The sequence below is a fragment of the Tamandua tetradactyla genome, chromosome 20 (assembly GCF_023851605.1).
Source record: "Tamandua tetradactyla isolate mTamTet1 chromosome 20, mTamTet1.pri, whole genome shotgun sequence".
Classification (NCBI taxonomy): Eukaryota; Metazoa; Chordata; class Mammalia; order Pilosa; family Myrmecophagidae; genus Tamandua; species Tamandua tetradactyla.
The window spans coordinates 59,810,568-59,824,732 of NC_135346.1; the positions used below are offsets into that span (position 1 = coordinate 59,810,568).

Here is a 14,165-nt window from a genome sequence, read left to right on the forward strand (position 1 = left end):
AGGGGTGCAACTGGTTGGAGCTGAATCCATAGGCTGGAGAAACCAGAACCAGATGCAGCTGCTGTCCAAACCCAGGTTCTCTTGGACAGGGTGGGCCCTGGGGCTCTGGAGCTTCCAGCTCTCGCAGTGCAGTGGGGCAGCGGTGACTGCTCATCAGGTGACTGGAGTGTCAACCCCAGCGTCTTCCCAGCCTCACCTGAACCAGGCACGGTCCACCATCACCTCGTCTCCTTTCCAGGAAAGCCACATCCCACGGGTGCCCGTCAAGGACACAAACGCCCCCGGGGTGGCCGTCCACATTCCTGCCAGCTCTGCATGCTGATCCCACTGTGGCTGGGCTGGATGCTCTCAAACGTTAAAAGGCCACAGGGAGCCGCGTTCCATGAGAACAGATATTCAATATATTACTGTTTTGTTTTTACGAAAGTTAAAAACGTCCACATGGATCTGTACAGGTTGTGTGCTGGGTGCTGGGGATCACTGGAAAGGGACAGAAAGACTGGAGCTGAGCAGGGGGACATTTAGGGCCCTGGGGTCCTCCCCCCCACACTCCACCTGGCTGCCCATTTCCCTGTGAGCAGCTGTGGCCCCCAACCTCCCGCACCCTGGGCCCCAGAGTGCCACTCCCTTTTTGGTGGTGCATTCTGGACAAAGTCCACGGAAGCACTGTCGGCTCTGCACAGCCAGGCAGCCCGGACTCAGCCCTGCATGACCAACAGGGTGGGTCAAGTGCAAACTCCCAGCATCAGAGCCCTGAACCTCAGCCCATGAAACAGACAGTGGAAGCCAGGCTGACGCCGGGAAACCCAGAACTCTGCGTGTTGGTGCCCAGCCCCCAGGCATCCATCCACCTGTCCGCCCCCCCTTCCATCTGCCCCGGAGACTCCGCCCTGTGAGGTACCTTATGCCAGCAGCCTGGCACTGGCAGCCCGTCGGGGCCCTGAAAAGGAAGAAAGCTTCAGGGACTGGGGGCCAGGGTCCGCCCAGTTCTACACCCAGCACATGCCTCCCCCAGGTTGGTGGGAGGTGCGGCCCCAGGTTGCTGCTGGAGGAGGTCTGATCCCATTCACCAGCTCCCAGGAACCCTACGGCCCTCACGGCCTGTGCCCAGGGCGTTCCCTTCCCACAGCGCTTTCCTGGTCTTTTCTCTTTCAAGACACTATCCAGTGATCAGAGGCAGGAGGACACCTTGGAGCATCGGGCATCACTCTGGACATTCTCTGGCCGGGAGGAGGGCCTGGGCCCTCCCCCTGGGACCCAGGAGCTTACGTCTCGAGGACGATCCAGGTGGTGAGACCCCCGTCCAGCCTGTCCTGAACCTGGGATCTGTGTGGGGACAGAGCGGGCTCAGGCCGTCAGGGCAATCGAACACATGTCCTCTGACAGCCTGGTGGGTGGGTGTTGAAGTGACAAGGGACCAGGACTGACTCATCGGCCTAGGGTCCCTGGGAGATCTAGAGTGGGAAATATTTCACTCCATTGCAAAGTATGCATCACGGGCCTTCAACACACAGTCCTGTGCGTGAAGCCGGGGACACAGGCTGACACCAAAGGGGGGGTGGGCAGGGGAAGGCAGAAGGAAAGGGAGGCAGAGAAGCAAGGCAGGGTGGGGGCAAAGGAGTGGTACAGGCAGCCCAGCCAGCACAGCACACAGCAGTCCAGATACAGTACCGCAGGGCAGGGCCCGCTGCCCCGCGAGCCCGCCGCCCCTCGCTGGCCTCGGCATTTCGGATTCTCCTGTTTCAAAGACAAAGGCTTCCTGACTCAGAAGGAAGTCTAGGCCCCGGGCCTGGGATGGTGAGGCCAGGCTTTTTGTGTGTGCGTTTTGTTTTTAGACCCCTTCCTCCTCGAATCCCATGGGACGCAGGGATTGCCCCACCCACTGTACAGATGGAGAGACCAAGGAACAGAGGTCAGAGGTCAAAGCCCCTTTGGGATTCTCCCGCACACCCACAGGCGAAGGCCGGCCGGACCCACCCTCTCCCTGCCCCTCTAGTTGGGGTGGCTGGGTACGAGTATTTGGTCAGTTTTACTGTGGAAACTCAGCTGTTTTGTTTGTCCCCTATTTTCTGTGCTCCACTAGAAGAGTCTGAGCTGTCAACCCTCTCTGCTTTCTGGAACAGGGGCCTGATTTTGGTTGTTTCAGATGCTGTGTCTGGAGTGGGGGTTGGGGGGCCATGCAGACCTATTATGGAAGAATGAAAAGGGGAAAATTTTGTGGAGGAGGAGGAGGGAAGGTGATTCTGTAGAGGGAAGAAGGAGGCATCCCAAACCCCAGACTGGATGAAGATTGTTCTGGAAGGAAAGGAAAGACCTGAGAGGGGTGGTACCGCCCCACTTTGGGGGCGGATGAGGAAACTGAGGTTCAGCCCAGCCTTATTTCAAGCCCAGTGGGAGTCAGTCCCAGATTGGGGCCCCAGGCACCAGGGCATTGGGGACCGAGCATCCCCTGAACTTCCCCCGTCACTGCCGGGGCCGCCTTCCCAGGTCTGAGCCCCCTCCCAGGGAGCCCCTGGTTTCCCTGAAAACTCCATGGAAGGTGATCTCTACACCAGGTCGAGCCCTTCTCCACCCTCAGCCCAAGGTGGGTCCCCACTCATGCCAGTCTGCCCTGGGTTTGGGACCCTGATAAGCAGATCGAACCCTGGACTGGCCTCTGCCTCTATGAAGGGGGGTTGGGTACCCCCCAAACCAAGCCCATGGGGTGCGAGGTGGTCAAGAGCAGAGTGAGCAGAAGCCACCGTGACGGCAGCTGTAGCAGAAATGGCTCCAGCAGTGTGGGCGTCCGATCCAGGGCCAACATGAACTTGAGGCCAAGAATGACCTTGGCCTGACCTTGGCTGCAGGTGGCAGTGGCCTGGCTGGGCTCCCTGCCCTGTTCGAACACCTACCACAGGACACGGCTGGTCCAGGCCCGGCGGTCCCGGTTCACCCTTCTGGCCCTTCACTCCTTTCCGGCCAGGGATCCCGCGCTCCCCCTGCACAGAAAGGGAGGTGGAGGGACGGCTACGGCAGCCAGGCTCAGGACCCCCCGCCCTGCTGCCCTCCATGCCAGCTCTGTCCGCCCCGTCTTCTCTGCCTGCTTGTTCTCACCACCCACTTCCTTTCTGCCTATCCTCTCTTTTCTCCCCCTGCCCACATCTCCTCTTTTGCCTGCCGCCCCCCACCCCCATTTTCTTGCACTTTCTCTCCACCTGCCCCCACCTTCTCTCCACGTTCACTCCGGTCGCCCTTCTCTCCTCGGGGTCCGGGGAAACCCTGACAAAGGATTAAAGGTTAAGCCCACAAATGAGGTTTAATCTCCTGTTCACCTCGGCTCCTGGCTCATCCATCCTTCCCCCCCACGCCACCCACAGTCAGGGTATGAGCTGGCCCAGCCTCAGTTGTCAGGTGGCTCATGTAGTGTGAACAAGGATGACTTGGATTGGTGGGGGGGCTCGCATGCAGGACACCTGTGCTGCTCCCTCCAAAGAAGAATATTGTAAGTGTCTCTGGGCAGAAGCCCCTTGGGTCAATGTGTGGGCAATGGGCTTTCTCTCAAGTCACAGCCAGCTGCAGCAGACGCTGCCCAGGCCTGGCTGGGAACTGAGACCCTGGAAACCCATGGAAGTTTGTCACTGTCCTGGGTAGACTGAGAAATGGTGACCTTTGTTCACCTACTCTTGACCCCCCCCACCCCCCCCCACAGCCACCACTCATCCATCTAACCCAGGTTACTAAGCATCCACTAGGAATTGGATGCTGGACCCTGGCCTCCCTGCTCTTGCAGTCACGTAGGGCAGGCACTAAGGGACAGATGATGACAATCAATGCTCAGTGACAGAGGAACTAATTGGAGGATCCCAGTGAAGATGGGGCTGCTCTGTGCAGGTGTAGGGGTCAGGGGAAGCTTCTGAGTGGAATTCCCATTTCAGCTGGCCCTGGTGGGGAGGGGAGGGCACCAGGAGGTTTCCAGATGGAGCAGTGGGCATGGCCGTGAGATGCCACCCTGACCTCCAGGCCTCCCAGGAGGCAGCAGGGGGTCTCTTTAGCTCCATCCCAACTGTCTCCCCAGCTCTAAGCCTGAATTGACTTCACCATCGTCTTCTTCCCTGCCCCTTCTCACTGCGCCTCTTCCTTGTCCACAATTCTGCAGGTCTCAGGTGGCTACCAGAGTCCTTGCAGCCCTGCTCTGGGCCACCATCTCCCTCACAAAGGCAGCCTGATCTTCCTGAAACCTTCCTCCCTTCTTCCAATCCACTGCTTCACCCAGCTCCAGGCCCAAGCACGTGACTGGGACTGGCCAACCTGGGCACTGCATTCCCACACCCAAGTGACTGGTTCAGGGTTGACTGAACTGGGGCCAATGACAATCAATGAGACTTCTTCCAGAGCCGTAGGGACTGAGACAAATATCCTTCTTCTGGGTTTGGACCTGGGAGGCTTGACCTCACTACCAGGCAGGGATTGGGAATGGTGCCCACACAGGGGAGGTAGAGGCAAGTGAGGCGGGCTGGGTTCTGGTGATGTGGTTGAACCCTGGATCCATGTGCTGTACCCCTGGACCTTTCAGTTACAGAGCAGTTTAAACCACTTTACATTGTAATTTCTATCACTTACACCAAAAAGAGACTTGATCTAATCAACCTCAGGCTAATACCTCCCCTCCTCTCCTTCCCACAACATTGCCCTAGTTGAGGCCTCATCATCTTTCATTAGGTTACTGCAACAGCCCCCTCACTGCTCTCTCTACCTCGCTGCTCCAATTCATCATGCATCCTTCTGTCTGCCTGTCCATCCATCCAACCATCCATCATCCATCTGTTCATCCATCTATCCATCCATCCATCCATCCATCCAACCATCCATCTGTTGATCCATCTATCTATTCATCTATCCATCAATCATCCATCTGTTGATCCATCCATCCATCCATCCATCCCTCCATCCCTCCATGTATAAAGCACTATTCTGGACTATGCACTGGACCTGGCCCTGGTAACACACAGGGGAAATTGGTTAAGTATAGCCCCAGCCCTGGGGAAGGGAGTCACAACTGAGTCAGCCAAATCAGGTTCCTGTCTGGACAGCACAGGGGAGGAAGATACACACAGTGGGGGAACCCAAGACAGTAAACAATGAAATACTTACATCTAGTCCTGGCTCCCCTGGCCTGCCCTGAAGAAAGACAAAGAGGGGATTGGAGAGGGTTGGGGAGTGAGGTGCTGGGAGCACTTCTCTTGGCAAGTTCAGCACTGTGGTTTGGCTGGCAGACATGGGGGAGGTGGCAGGTATGGATAAAGGCCAGGGGAGATGTGGGTGGAGCCTCAGCTGTGGGGTGCAGGGACTGAGACCCCAGGGCTGAGTGATAACCACGGACTGATATGATGCAGGGGCAGGAACGGGTTCCAAGGAGGGCAGTTACCTTTTCTCCTTTGGTTCCTGGCAGCCCAATAAGGCCCGGTGGGCCGGCTGGCCCCTAGATGAAGAAGGACGGGGTGGGGAGTGGGGTGTCAAGAGGCACGAAGGTTACAGGAATCAGTCACTTTAAGGACAAAGGCTTATGACACTCACAGGTGGGCCACTGGGGCCTCTCTCGCCCAAGGCACCCTTCTCTCCCTTTGCTCCATCCAAGCCCTGGAAGTGAAGGGGAAATCGGTCAGGGGAAAGGGTTGGACGGGTGGCAGGACAGGGGAGCTGGGGGCCTGTGTGGGAGTGGGAGGAGCGGCCTCTAGGCTCTGACAGACCTGGCTCACTCCGTGTGGCAAATAAGCAGGCAGAGCTGTGGGGCAGGAAGGACTTTAACACACGGGGGCTCCCCAGTTCTTGGGGAAGGCAGAGTGGCCATGCCCGGTCTACAGCAGGAGAAAGGGAGGCTCAGGGAGGGCAGGGATGAGGCAGTCACTTGGCCAAGAAGTGGCAGAGCTGGGTATCCCACAAGGATCCGAGCTCCTCCTTGGGCCCTGTCCCTAGAAAGCAACTGCCTCTTCTCTGCATGATCTGGGAAAAGCCTTGGGACAAGTAATAACCATAAGCAGCACATCCAGTTGGGCCAAAGGCAGGCCCCACTCAGGTCTGGGATTTCATGATTCTGAGTCTCCCACACGTGGCCTGGGAGCTGGGGAAGCAGGAATGTGTCCTCCCCAGCAGCGGGGGGGGCGGGGGGGGGGGTCCCCTCTCCTTCTGTTCTTGTTTCCCTGGGGCAGAATGGCACTTATGATCTTAATTTAAGAGCTGAGGACCCGACACTATATAATGCACACCAAACCTGAAGCTTTGTGTTCAGGTCATGAGCAGTTGAGAAGGAGTATTTGTGGATGGGGTTGGGGGGGAGGGGAGGGCCAGGCACAGGGAAAGATGGAGGATGGGGCAAGTGAGAGGAGGAGAGGGAGAGAGGGAAAGAGGGAGTCCACAGCAGGGGGTGGGAGTGCCAGTTCCCATGACAGCGGCGAAGTCATATTCTAGACAATTCAGCAGGTTTGATTCCTGGGGAAGATGCAGGCGGGGCTCGGGGGTCCTTGATGTGGGAACTCCCTGTGGCCTATTAGCAAGGCTTCCTGGGATCGCTCCAGGCTGAGCAGGTGGAGGGCTTTCCACCCGCTCCACGGCACTCACCTTGGGGCCCTGGATTCCCTGCAGACCCTGGAGGAGGACGGGAGGGCAGATCAGAAGGGTCTTTCCAGTTGGGTATAGATCCCAGCTCCAGGTCAGGGCCCTCTGGTAGCTGCCACACCACAGCTTTTGCCCCTTCCCACCCCATGGCCCTGACCCCCAGGGGTCCCCTTGCCCATTTCGTGCCCTCCTTGCCTAGACGAGCTCCCGCCCTTTGGTCATAGCTCCAGCCCCGGGCCCATCACCTCCTTTGTCTCCTAGCTGCTTCAAAGCCAAACAGTCCTTACCATGGGCCCTGGGGGGCCAGGGGGGCCAGGGGGCCCTGGTTCCACTATGATCTGGGCCTAGGAAGGGGTTAGAGACAGCTTGGTCACCCACTGCCCGGCCATCCCTCACCCACTCACACATTTAAATTGTCAGGCATTGGAGGGTCACTCCCTGGGCACCAGTCCCTAGTGGGTGGCGTGAGGCTTCCTCCTGCCCTCCCAGGCTGGCCTGGGGGTTCTCAGAAGAGCATCAGATGGAGAACTCGGTTCCAGTGCTCCCTCGCGTCCCGCTCCCCTGGGTGTGGTCAGGTCAGGGGGCTCCTCTGTCCCAAGGTTCAGGTCCCAGCCAGCCCAGGCTGGGTCAGAGAAACCCTGACCTCCGCACCCTTCCTTACCAGGCGGTCCTGCAGGCTGTCAGACGCTGACTCTCCCTTCTCCCCCTTGGGGCCGTCGATGCCCTGCAGGTTGGGATGTCCCGTGAGCTCTTTTATGCATCACCCAAATCACCACTCCCAGTGCTTGGCTACCACCACTTTCCTCCCCATTAAGCTTCCGGGCAGCAGTGTTCAGCTTGGCTTATTTTTCGTACATGATACACATATAGAAGTACTTTATGTGTAATTCTAGAACTATTTCATTGGATACAATATTCTAGACAGAATTAATCACTTCTTTCTTGAACTAAACATGTATCTTTTATAGCAATCATTATTCTATTTTAATTATCTTATTATACATTTGACACTCCTTCTAGAATGTTCTTCATGGGTGCTAAGACTTGTCTTGGTTGATTTTTTTTTTTTAATTTAATTTTTTATTAATTTTTTTTAAAATACCAAAAAAAAAAAACCCAAACAAATGCAAACATTCTAACTTTTGATCATTCTGTTTTACATATATAATCAGTAATTCACAGTATCATCACATAGTTGCATGTTCATCATCATGATCATTTCTTGGAACATTTTCAGCTTAGCTTTCGTGGCTTGAAAAAGTTTTCCCTCAAATCAGCATGGCATGCCCTGGGTGCCGAACCCGGTAGAGAGTCAGAGAGTACATGGACAGCTTTAATCCGGTTTCCTGGGGGCCGGGGAGCAGCCAGGGCTTCAGGAAGCCAAGATCTAGGGTCGAGACCCAGAGTCACCCTCTCGCAGAATGAGCCTGGGCAAGTCAAGTCTCGGCCCTGAGCCATGTTCAGTTGTCATGAAGAGAGGGGCACCCAGTAGCTGCTTAAAACCTGGCCACTCTTCCAGCCCAGCCACAATCAAAGCGATGAGAAAAATGATCACGACGATGACTGCAGATATTTATTGCGTGCCAGCCGCCCTTCTAGACCTTGTCCATGCCTTCACTTGAGGGACAGCAAACTGTCACACCCATTTTAGAGATAGGAAAACTGAGGCCTGAGGAGCTTAGTTCATTTGTCCAGCCTTCCACAGTCAATAAGAGGGGGAGCTGCATGCATGCACACACAGGCAGCTTAGGTCTGGGCTTGCAGTCTGACTATCTCGCCCCCGGGGCCTTATGTCATCTTTATGGCAGAGGAGGCAATGACAGCCTTGCTCTAGGTGCCCAGCAATTCCCAAAAGAGTTGGCCCAGTGGTCCTGGCTGTGCTGGATGCAGGAGATGGCAGGGCCTGCCTCTGGGGGGTAAGTGGTGGGGTGGGGTAAGCCTGGCATCCCCTGACCTAGTTCCCCACAGCCTCCAGCTCATCTGAGCTCCAGTTAGGGGGCCCTGCCTAGCTACATACCGGGGGGCCAGACAAGCCCATCTCGCCTGCTTCCCCTTTGGGTCCAGCTGGCCCTGGCTCGCCTTGGTCTCCTTTCGATCCTTTGGGACCCTGAAAGTCACAAGAACAAGGGATTTGTGGGTTCAGCGGGGTGCTCTCCTCCCAGAGCTTAGTCCCCACCAGGCCAGGTCAGACCCACCTCCTCCTGTGCGTCCCTGCCTCTGGGTCAGGCAGCTGGGAGCTGCACCCCGGTGAGCCATGCCCCGGGGGTGGGGGGATGTGCCCTGGCCCCTCCTCACTGCATGTAGGGTGGGGCAGGGAAGAGAGGGGGAGCTGGGGTGGGGTTTAGGGGGCCTGGGGCAGCCACCGGCAGGGGCGGGCTATATCCAGGGGCCTCAGTGTCAACCCTGCTCTCACATGCAGGAGCCCCCGCCCCCCACGTACCACCAGCCACCATTTACCTTGCACCCCTTGCCTTCCTTCCCTCAGCCAATGACTGACTACCCAAGATGTGCCCTGTGCTGGGGCCCCAGCAGTAAAAACCCCATGCTCAAGAATGTCATCCTACAGCCAGGGATGCTCCCATGTCAGGCAGGACCACGCACAATTATAAACTGAGCAGTACTTGTTGGATATCTGTTAAAATGGGCCAGGTATGCTCAAAGGGTTTCGCACACAGAGGCAGATTGAATCTCCGCGGCAGCCCTAACACCCTCCTCTTCGTCTTGGGGAGGGGGGGACCCCAGGCTCCTCCTAGGAGCAGGGTCACCAGGGTCTGCACATGTGCCAGCCTGGCTCAGGTCCCTGCTGGGGGCCCCCAGTCTCACAAAGATGGTTTATACAAACACACACAGGGCTCGACCCCAGGCACCACCAGCATCCCCGGGGGACGCGAAGGGCCCAGCCAGAGACCTGCTCTCCATCGATTCCAGGGGCGCCGGGCAATCCGAGCTCTCCCTGGAGGGGAACAGAGGGGAGGAGTGATGACCGCTGCAGGGCCCCAGGAAAGGGTTTGCGGTCTGAGGGATGGGGCTGCGTCCCTGGGGGCAGAAGCTGTGAGCGGACCTGCACTGGTGCCCCCTCCACGTCCTCAGCCACCTGCTGGGCAGAGGCAGGTGCCGTCTACAGGCTGGCATGCTACAGAGGTGGAGACTGAGGCTCGGGGTTCAATAGCTGCTCAAGGCCACACAGCCTAGGCCAGACCCTGCCTGCAAAGTCTTGGGCTCCTTAGTCCCAAGAAAGGGGTACAGAAAACGACTAATGGGAAGCGGAAGCAAAAAATGATGGCCCTGTTATGACATCACGAGGGTTCAATTTCTGGTTTCTAAATGTGGGAACGAGGCTCGCCAGGGAGGCGCTAGGGCCCAGGACGAAGGCCCTTGGCTTGGTTAGGAACGAGCAGGGGCCTCCTTTCTCTGAGACCCCCCCAGAAGCCAAGGTAGGACAGCAGGAGAGAGAGAGAAGCAGAGGGTGACACAGTAGTGAGGAGAGGGGAGGCGGGGCCACAGAGCTGCATCTGCACTGACCTTGGCTCCAGGGATCCCTGGTGGCCCTGGGGGTCCCTGTGTGAAAAAGTCAAGCCAGTGAGGGTGTCGGCCGGGGTCTCCTCCCCCATCACTGTCCACCCCCTCATCCCCCACCCTGGGGGCCAATCCCCAGTCCAGCTGGGCCAGGCCACACTGCACCTCCACCTCGTCTGGCCCCATGGAGGTAGCACTAGCCCTTGGCTGCCCATGCAGGACCCAGAGCACATCTGCCCTCCAGCTAGTTTGCCCTGAATGTAGATTTCTTCACAACACTCTCCTCCTCAAGATCCAACAATGGGTCCCTACTGCCTCTCAAAGCAAGCTAAAATATGCTTTGAGGCCAGCCAAAAATTTCATCCCCCAATCTGCTGTCTCTGCTCCATTGTGAACTCTCTGTCCACTCCTGCTCCACTTCCTGCTGTCTGTTGGCCCCTGGGGAGCTCCACCGTCTCTCCGGTAGGGGATGGTGTCCTCGGTGTCTCTAGGACTGACTCCTCTCCCAAGCTCCTGTCCTGATCCTGGTTTCCTGCAGGCCTGCTCTGCACTCCTATTGCTTATCAACACCAAGAGGGCCCAGCATCCCCCAAACTCACACACCCCTCCTAGCCTGACAGCCACTGCACCTCTCCCTTCCACCTCCTCTCACCAAGCTGTCCCCTTGCTGGCATTTCCACTGAGATATACCCAGCTTCACAATGTTTTCCCCATCCCCTCAGCCCTCTTCCGAGCCCAGGCCTGGCTCCTTCCTCCAAGGGGCCTCCTGTTCCAGCTCCCCTCCATGTCCACTTTTGTTCACCTTCTACACCAGTCCCTAGGTAGGGCCCCCAATATGATTTTTTTTTAAACTTTTTGTTTTGAAATAATTTTATACTTATACGACAGTTGCAAAAATAATATAAAACCCATGCAGAGAGCTCCAACATACTCCCCCTGGCCGATACCCAGATTTTTCAACATTTTGACACCTTTGTTGTATCATTCTATCCATCCATCCATCCATCCATCCATCCATCCATCCATCCATCTACCCATTCATCCATCCATCCATCCATCCATCCATCCATCTACCCATTCATCCATCCATCCATCCATCCATCCATCCATCCATCCATCCATCCATCCACCCACCCACCCATCCATCCATCCACCTACCCACCCATCCATCCATCCATCCATCCATCTACTTATTTCCTAAACATTTGAGTAGGTTGTATATCTCATGCTCCTTAAACACTTAGTACTTCCATGTACATTTCTTAAGAAGAAGGTTATTCACTTATGTAATCACCTGAAGTGCAGTTATCAATTCAAGAAGTTTAACACTGATACCAAGTTTACAGTCTACATTCCAATTTTCATCTGTTCCAATAATGTCCTCCAGCATGTTTCTTTTTAATTTAGAGAAGTTAAATTAAAATCACGTAAAAAAAAATAGAGTTCCCATACACCCCCCCCTCCATTACTAACACCTTGCATCAGTGCAGTACTTTCATGACAATTGAAGAAAGAATATTATTATAATTGTACCATAGGGTTCTCTTTAGGGTTTACAGTTTGTGTTGCACAGTCCTATGTTTTTTAAAAAATTTTTATTCTAGTAACCTATACACAACCTAAATTTCCCCTTTTAACCACATTCAAAATATAACTCAGTGCTGTTAATTAACCATCCAGGATATTTTTTTAATGTCACCCCTCTGCCCCAAGAGCCAACTAGGGCTGTCACTGCCCATCCAATCGAGTCATCGTCCCAGCCTGGCAGCTGTAACCTGCCTCCCTGAAATCCAGGAGCTTTTCCCTCATGGCTACCAGTTGGCCTGGGACATGTCATGCTCTGTCATGAACTTGGGGCCATGTCACACCATGCAGGCTGGGCATGGACTGTCATTACCATCAACCTGTAATTCCCTGAAGCCTGCAGGAGAGAACTGGAATTGAAGCTTAAGTGGGATCATAGGCAAATGCCCTGGCTGCTCTCTGATAATCACTCCTCCCTGATTCCAGCTCCGGCCTGGGCCTCACCACTGAGGATGGGTCCTAAGGTGGCCAATTGCTGGCAGCCCTCACAGTTCACACCTCTCTGGAGGCTCCTGGACAGGCCTTGCCACACTCATCCATACTCCAGTGGTCAAGAGGAGACCCAGCCTCCTGGGAGGGACACCAGGGGGTGCTCTTCTCTTACCCCAAGGGGCCAGCTTCTGCTGTGGCCTTGGGGAGCTCAGGGCCACAGGAGCTGCTGGTTCACAGCAGCCCTTTTAGCATCATGTGGTCTCAACACAGCCTCAAATCCTGCTGCCAGGTCAGGCAACTAGTGAAGGTGGGGACCTTGTACTAACCTGCCTCTTGTAAAGGAGGGCTCATTGGTACACAAAGTAGACGGTCATTTCCTAAGGAAACGAGCAACAAGGGGCATATTCCAGTCTTGCCAGGGACACTACCTTGAAGGCATCCAAGATCCGGCCACCGTAATCAATCACCAGGGTGTCTCCTTGCTCACCCTTGAGGCCCGCTGGACCCTGTGGCAGGGAGAAAAGCAAGAGTGTCAAGGAGGGGCTAGCTTGGCATGGGGAAGCAGGAGGAGGTCACAGAGGAGGGCAAACAGGAGAGCGTCACCCATCCCCAGGCCTGAGTGCCGGTCGCCAGTGTGTGCTGGCTTGCAGGGGTCACCCGGCCCAGTTGGCCTCACCCGCTTGTGTGCACGCATGGTACTTGCCCTCAGGCTTCCTAAACTGCACCCAGGGACAAGGCAGGGGCACATGGGAAGGGGTGGGTGGGCAGGGTGCCAGGAAGTCCCCTCCAGGTGAGAATTCAATCCCACCGGGACCTGATCCTTGACCTTTCAGGAAATCCTGATTTTTCACGCAAAGCTCTGCGGAGCCTCAAACGTGGGCAAAAACGAAACCCGAAGCCCGCTAAACCTCTGCGTGGGCCTGCTAGAAGACATTTCTAGGCCGGATCTGGCTCTCAGGCCTCTGTTTCACAAGCTTGGGAAGAGGCTGGCACATGCCAAGCACTAATGTCCGCGTTCATTCCTGGTCACAGACGTAGCCCCACAGGCACACGCCCGTGCCCAAGTCCACACCCAGCCACCGTCAGGCCTGGGGCTGCCCACACTTGTCCAGGCTCACTGGGGCATGCAGCCCAGGAAAACGTGTTCTTAACCTTAACCCATCCCTGTGGGTGTGACCCCAGTGTAAGTGGGACCTTTGGATGAGGTCACTTCAGTTACCGTGTGGCCCAGCCCATCAGGATGGGGCTTAATCCCATGACCAGAGCCCTTAAAAACAGAAGCAGAGACAAAGAGAGGAAGTCACAGAAGCGTGAAGCTGAAGGTCATCAGAATCCAGAAGAGAAGGGAGAGGCCAGGAGAGGCTACCACGTGCACTGCTGTGGGACAGAGGAGCCCAGGAGCAAAGCTCCCCTGCAGCCAGCCCCAGAATGCCACAGTCTTTGGAGAGAAAGTATTGCCTTCATGATACCTTGAGCTGGACTTTCTCCAGGCCTTAAAACTGTAGAGCCATTAAATCCCGTAGGCTTTTTTTTTTTGGTTTCCAAATATATATATATTTTATTTATTAAACATAACAACATACGAACTCAAACATGCTTACCATATGATCGTTCCATTCTTGATATATAATCAATAACTCACAATTTCATCACATAGTTGCATATTCATCATCATGATCATTTCATAGAACATTTGCATCAATTCAGAAAAAGAAATAAAAGAAAAAAAATTCATACATACCATACCCCCTACCCTTTCATTGATCACTAGCATTTCAATCTACTAAATTTATTTTAACATTTGTTCCCTCATTTATTTATTTATTTTTAATCTACATGTTTTACTTGTCTGTCCATAAGGTAGATAAAAGGAGCATCAGACACAAGGTTTTCACAATCACACAGTCGCATTGTGAAAGCTGTATCATTATACAATCATCTTCACGATACATGGCTACTGGAACACAGCTCTACATTTTCAGGCACTTCCCTACAGCCTCTCTGTTATACCTTAACTAAAAAGGTGTTATCTATTTAATGTG

The 14,165-nt window shown here is 55.1% G+C and overlaps 1 protein-coding gene across 1 annotated transcript in view; it reads right to left on the bottom strand.

The window, feature by feature from the left end:
* The window catches only part of COL23A1 (collagen type XXIII alpha 1 chain), a 399,604-nt gene continuing 385,439 nt past the window's right edge, over positions 1–14,165 (bottom strand). Inside the window, exons 15-28 of the mRNA XM_077137823.1 lie at positions 12,552–12,629; positions 10,114–10,149; positions 9,500–9,544; positions 8,609–8,698; positions 7,253–7,315; positions 6,879–6,935; positions 6,595–6,621; positions 5,554–5,616; positions 5,405–5,458; positions 5,131–5,157; positions 3,205–3,258; positions 2,892–2,978; positions 902–940; positions 1–480 (exon numbers count right to left, since the gene is read on the bottom strand). Of these exons, the coding sequence (XP_076993938.1) occupies positions 478–480; positions 902–940; positions 2,892–2,978; positions 3,205–3,258; positions 5,131–5,157; positions 5,405–5,458; positions 5,554–5,616; positions 6,595–6,621; positions 6,879–6,935; positions 7,253–7,315; positions 8,609–8,698; positions 9,500–9,544; positions 10,114–10,149; positions 12,552–12,629 (723 nt within the window). The 3' untranslated portion in view covers positions 1–477. The remainder of the gene's footprint in view (positions 481–901; positions 941–2,891; positions 2,979–3,204; positions 3,259–5,130; positions 5,158–5,404; positions 5,459–5,553; positions 5,617–6,594; positions 6,622–6,878; positions 6,936–7,252; positions 7,316–8,608; positions 8,699–9,499; positions 9,545–10,113; positions 10,150–12,551; positions 12,630–14,165) is intronic.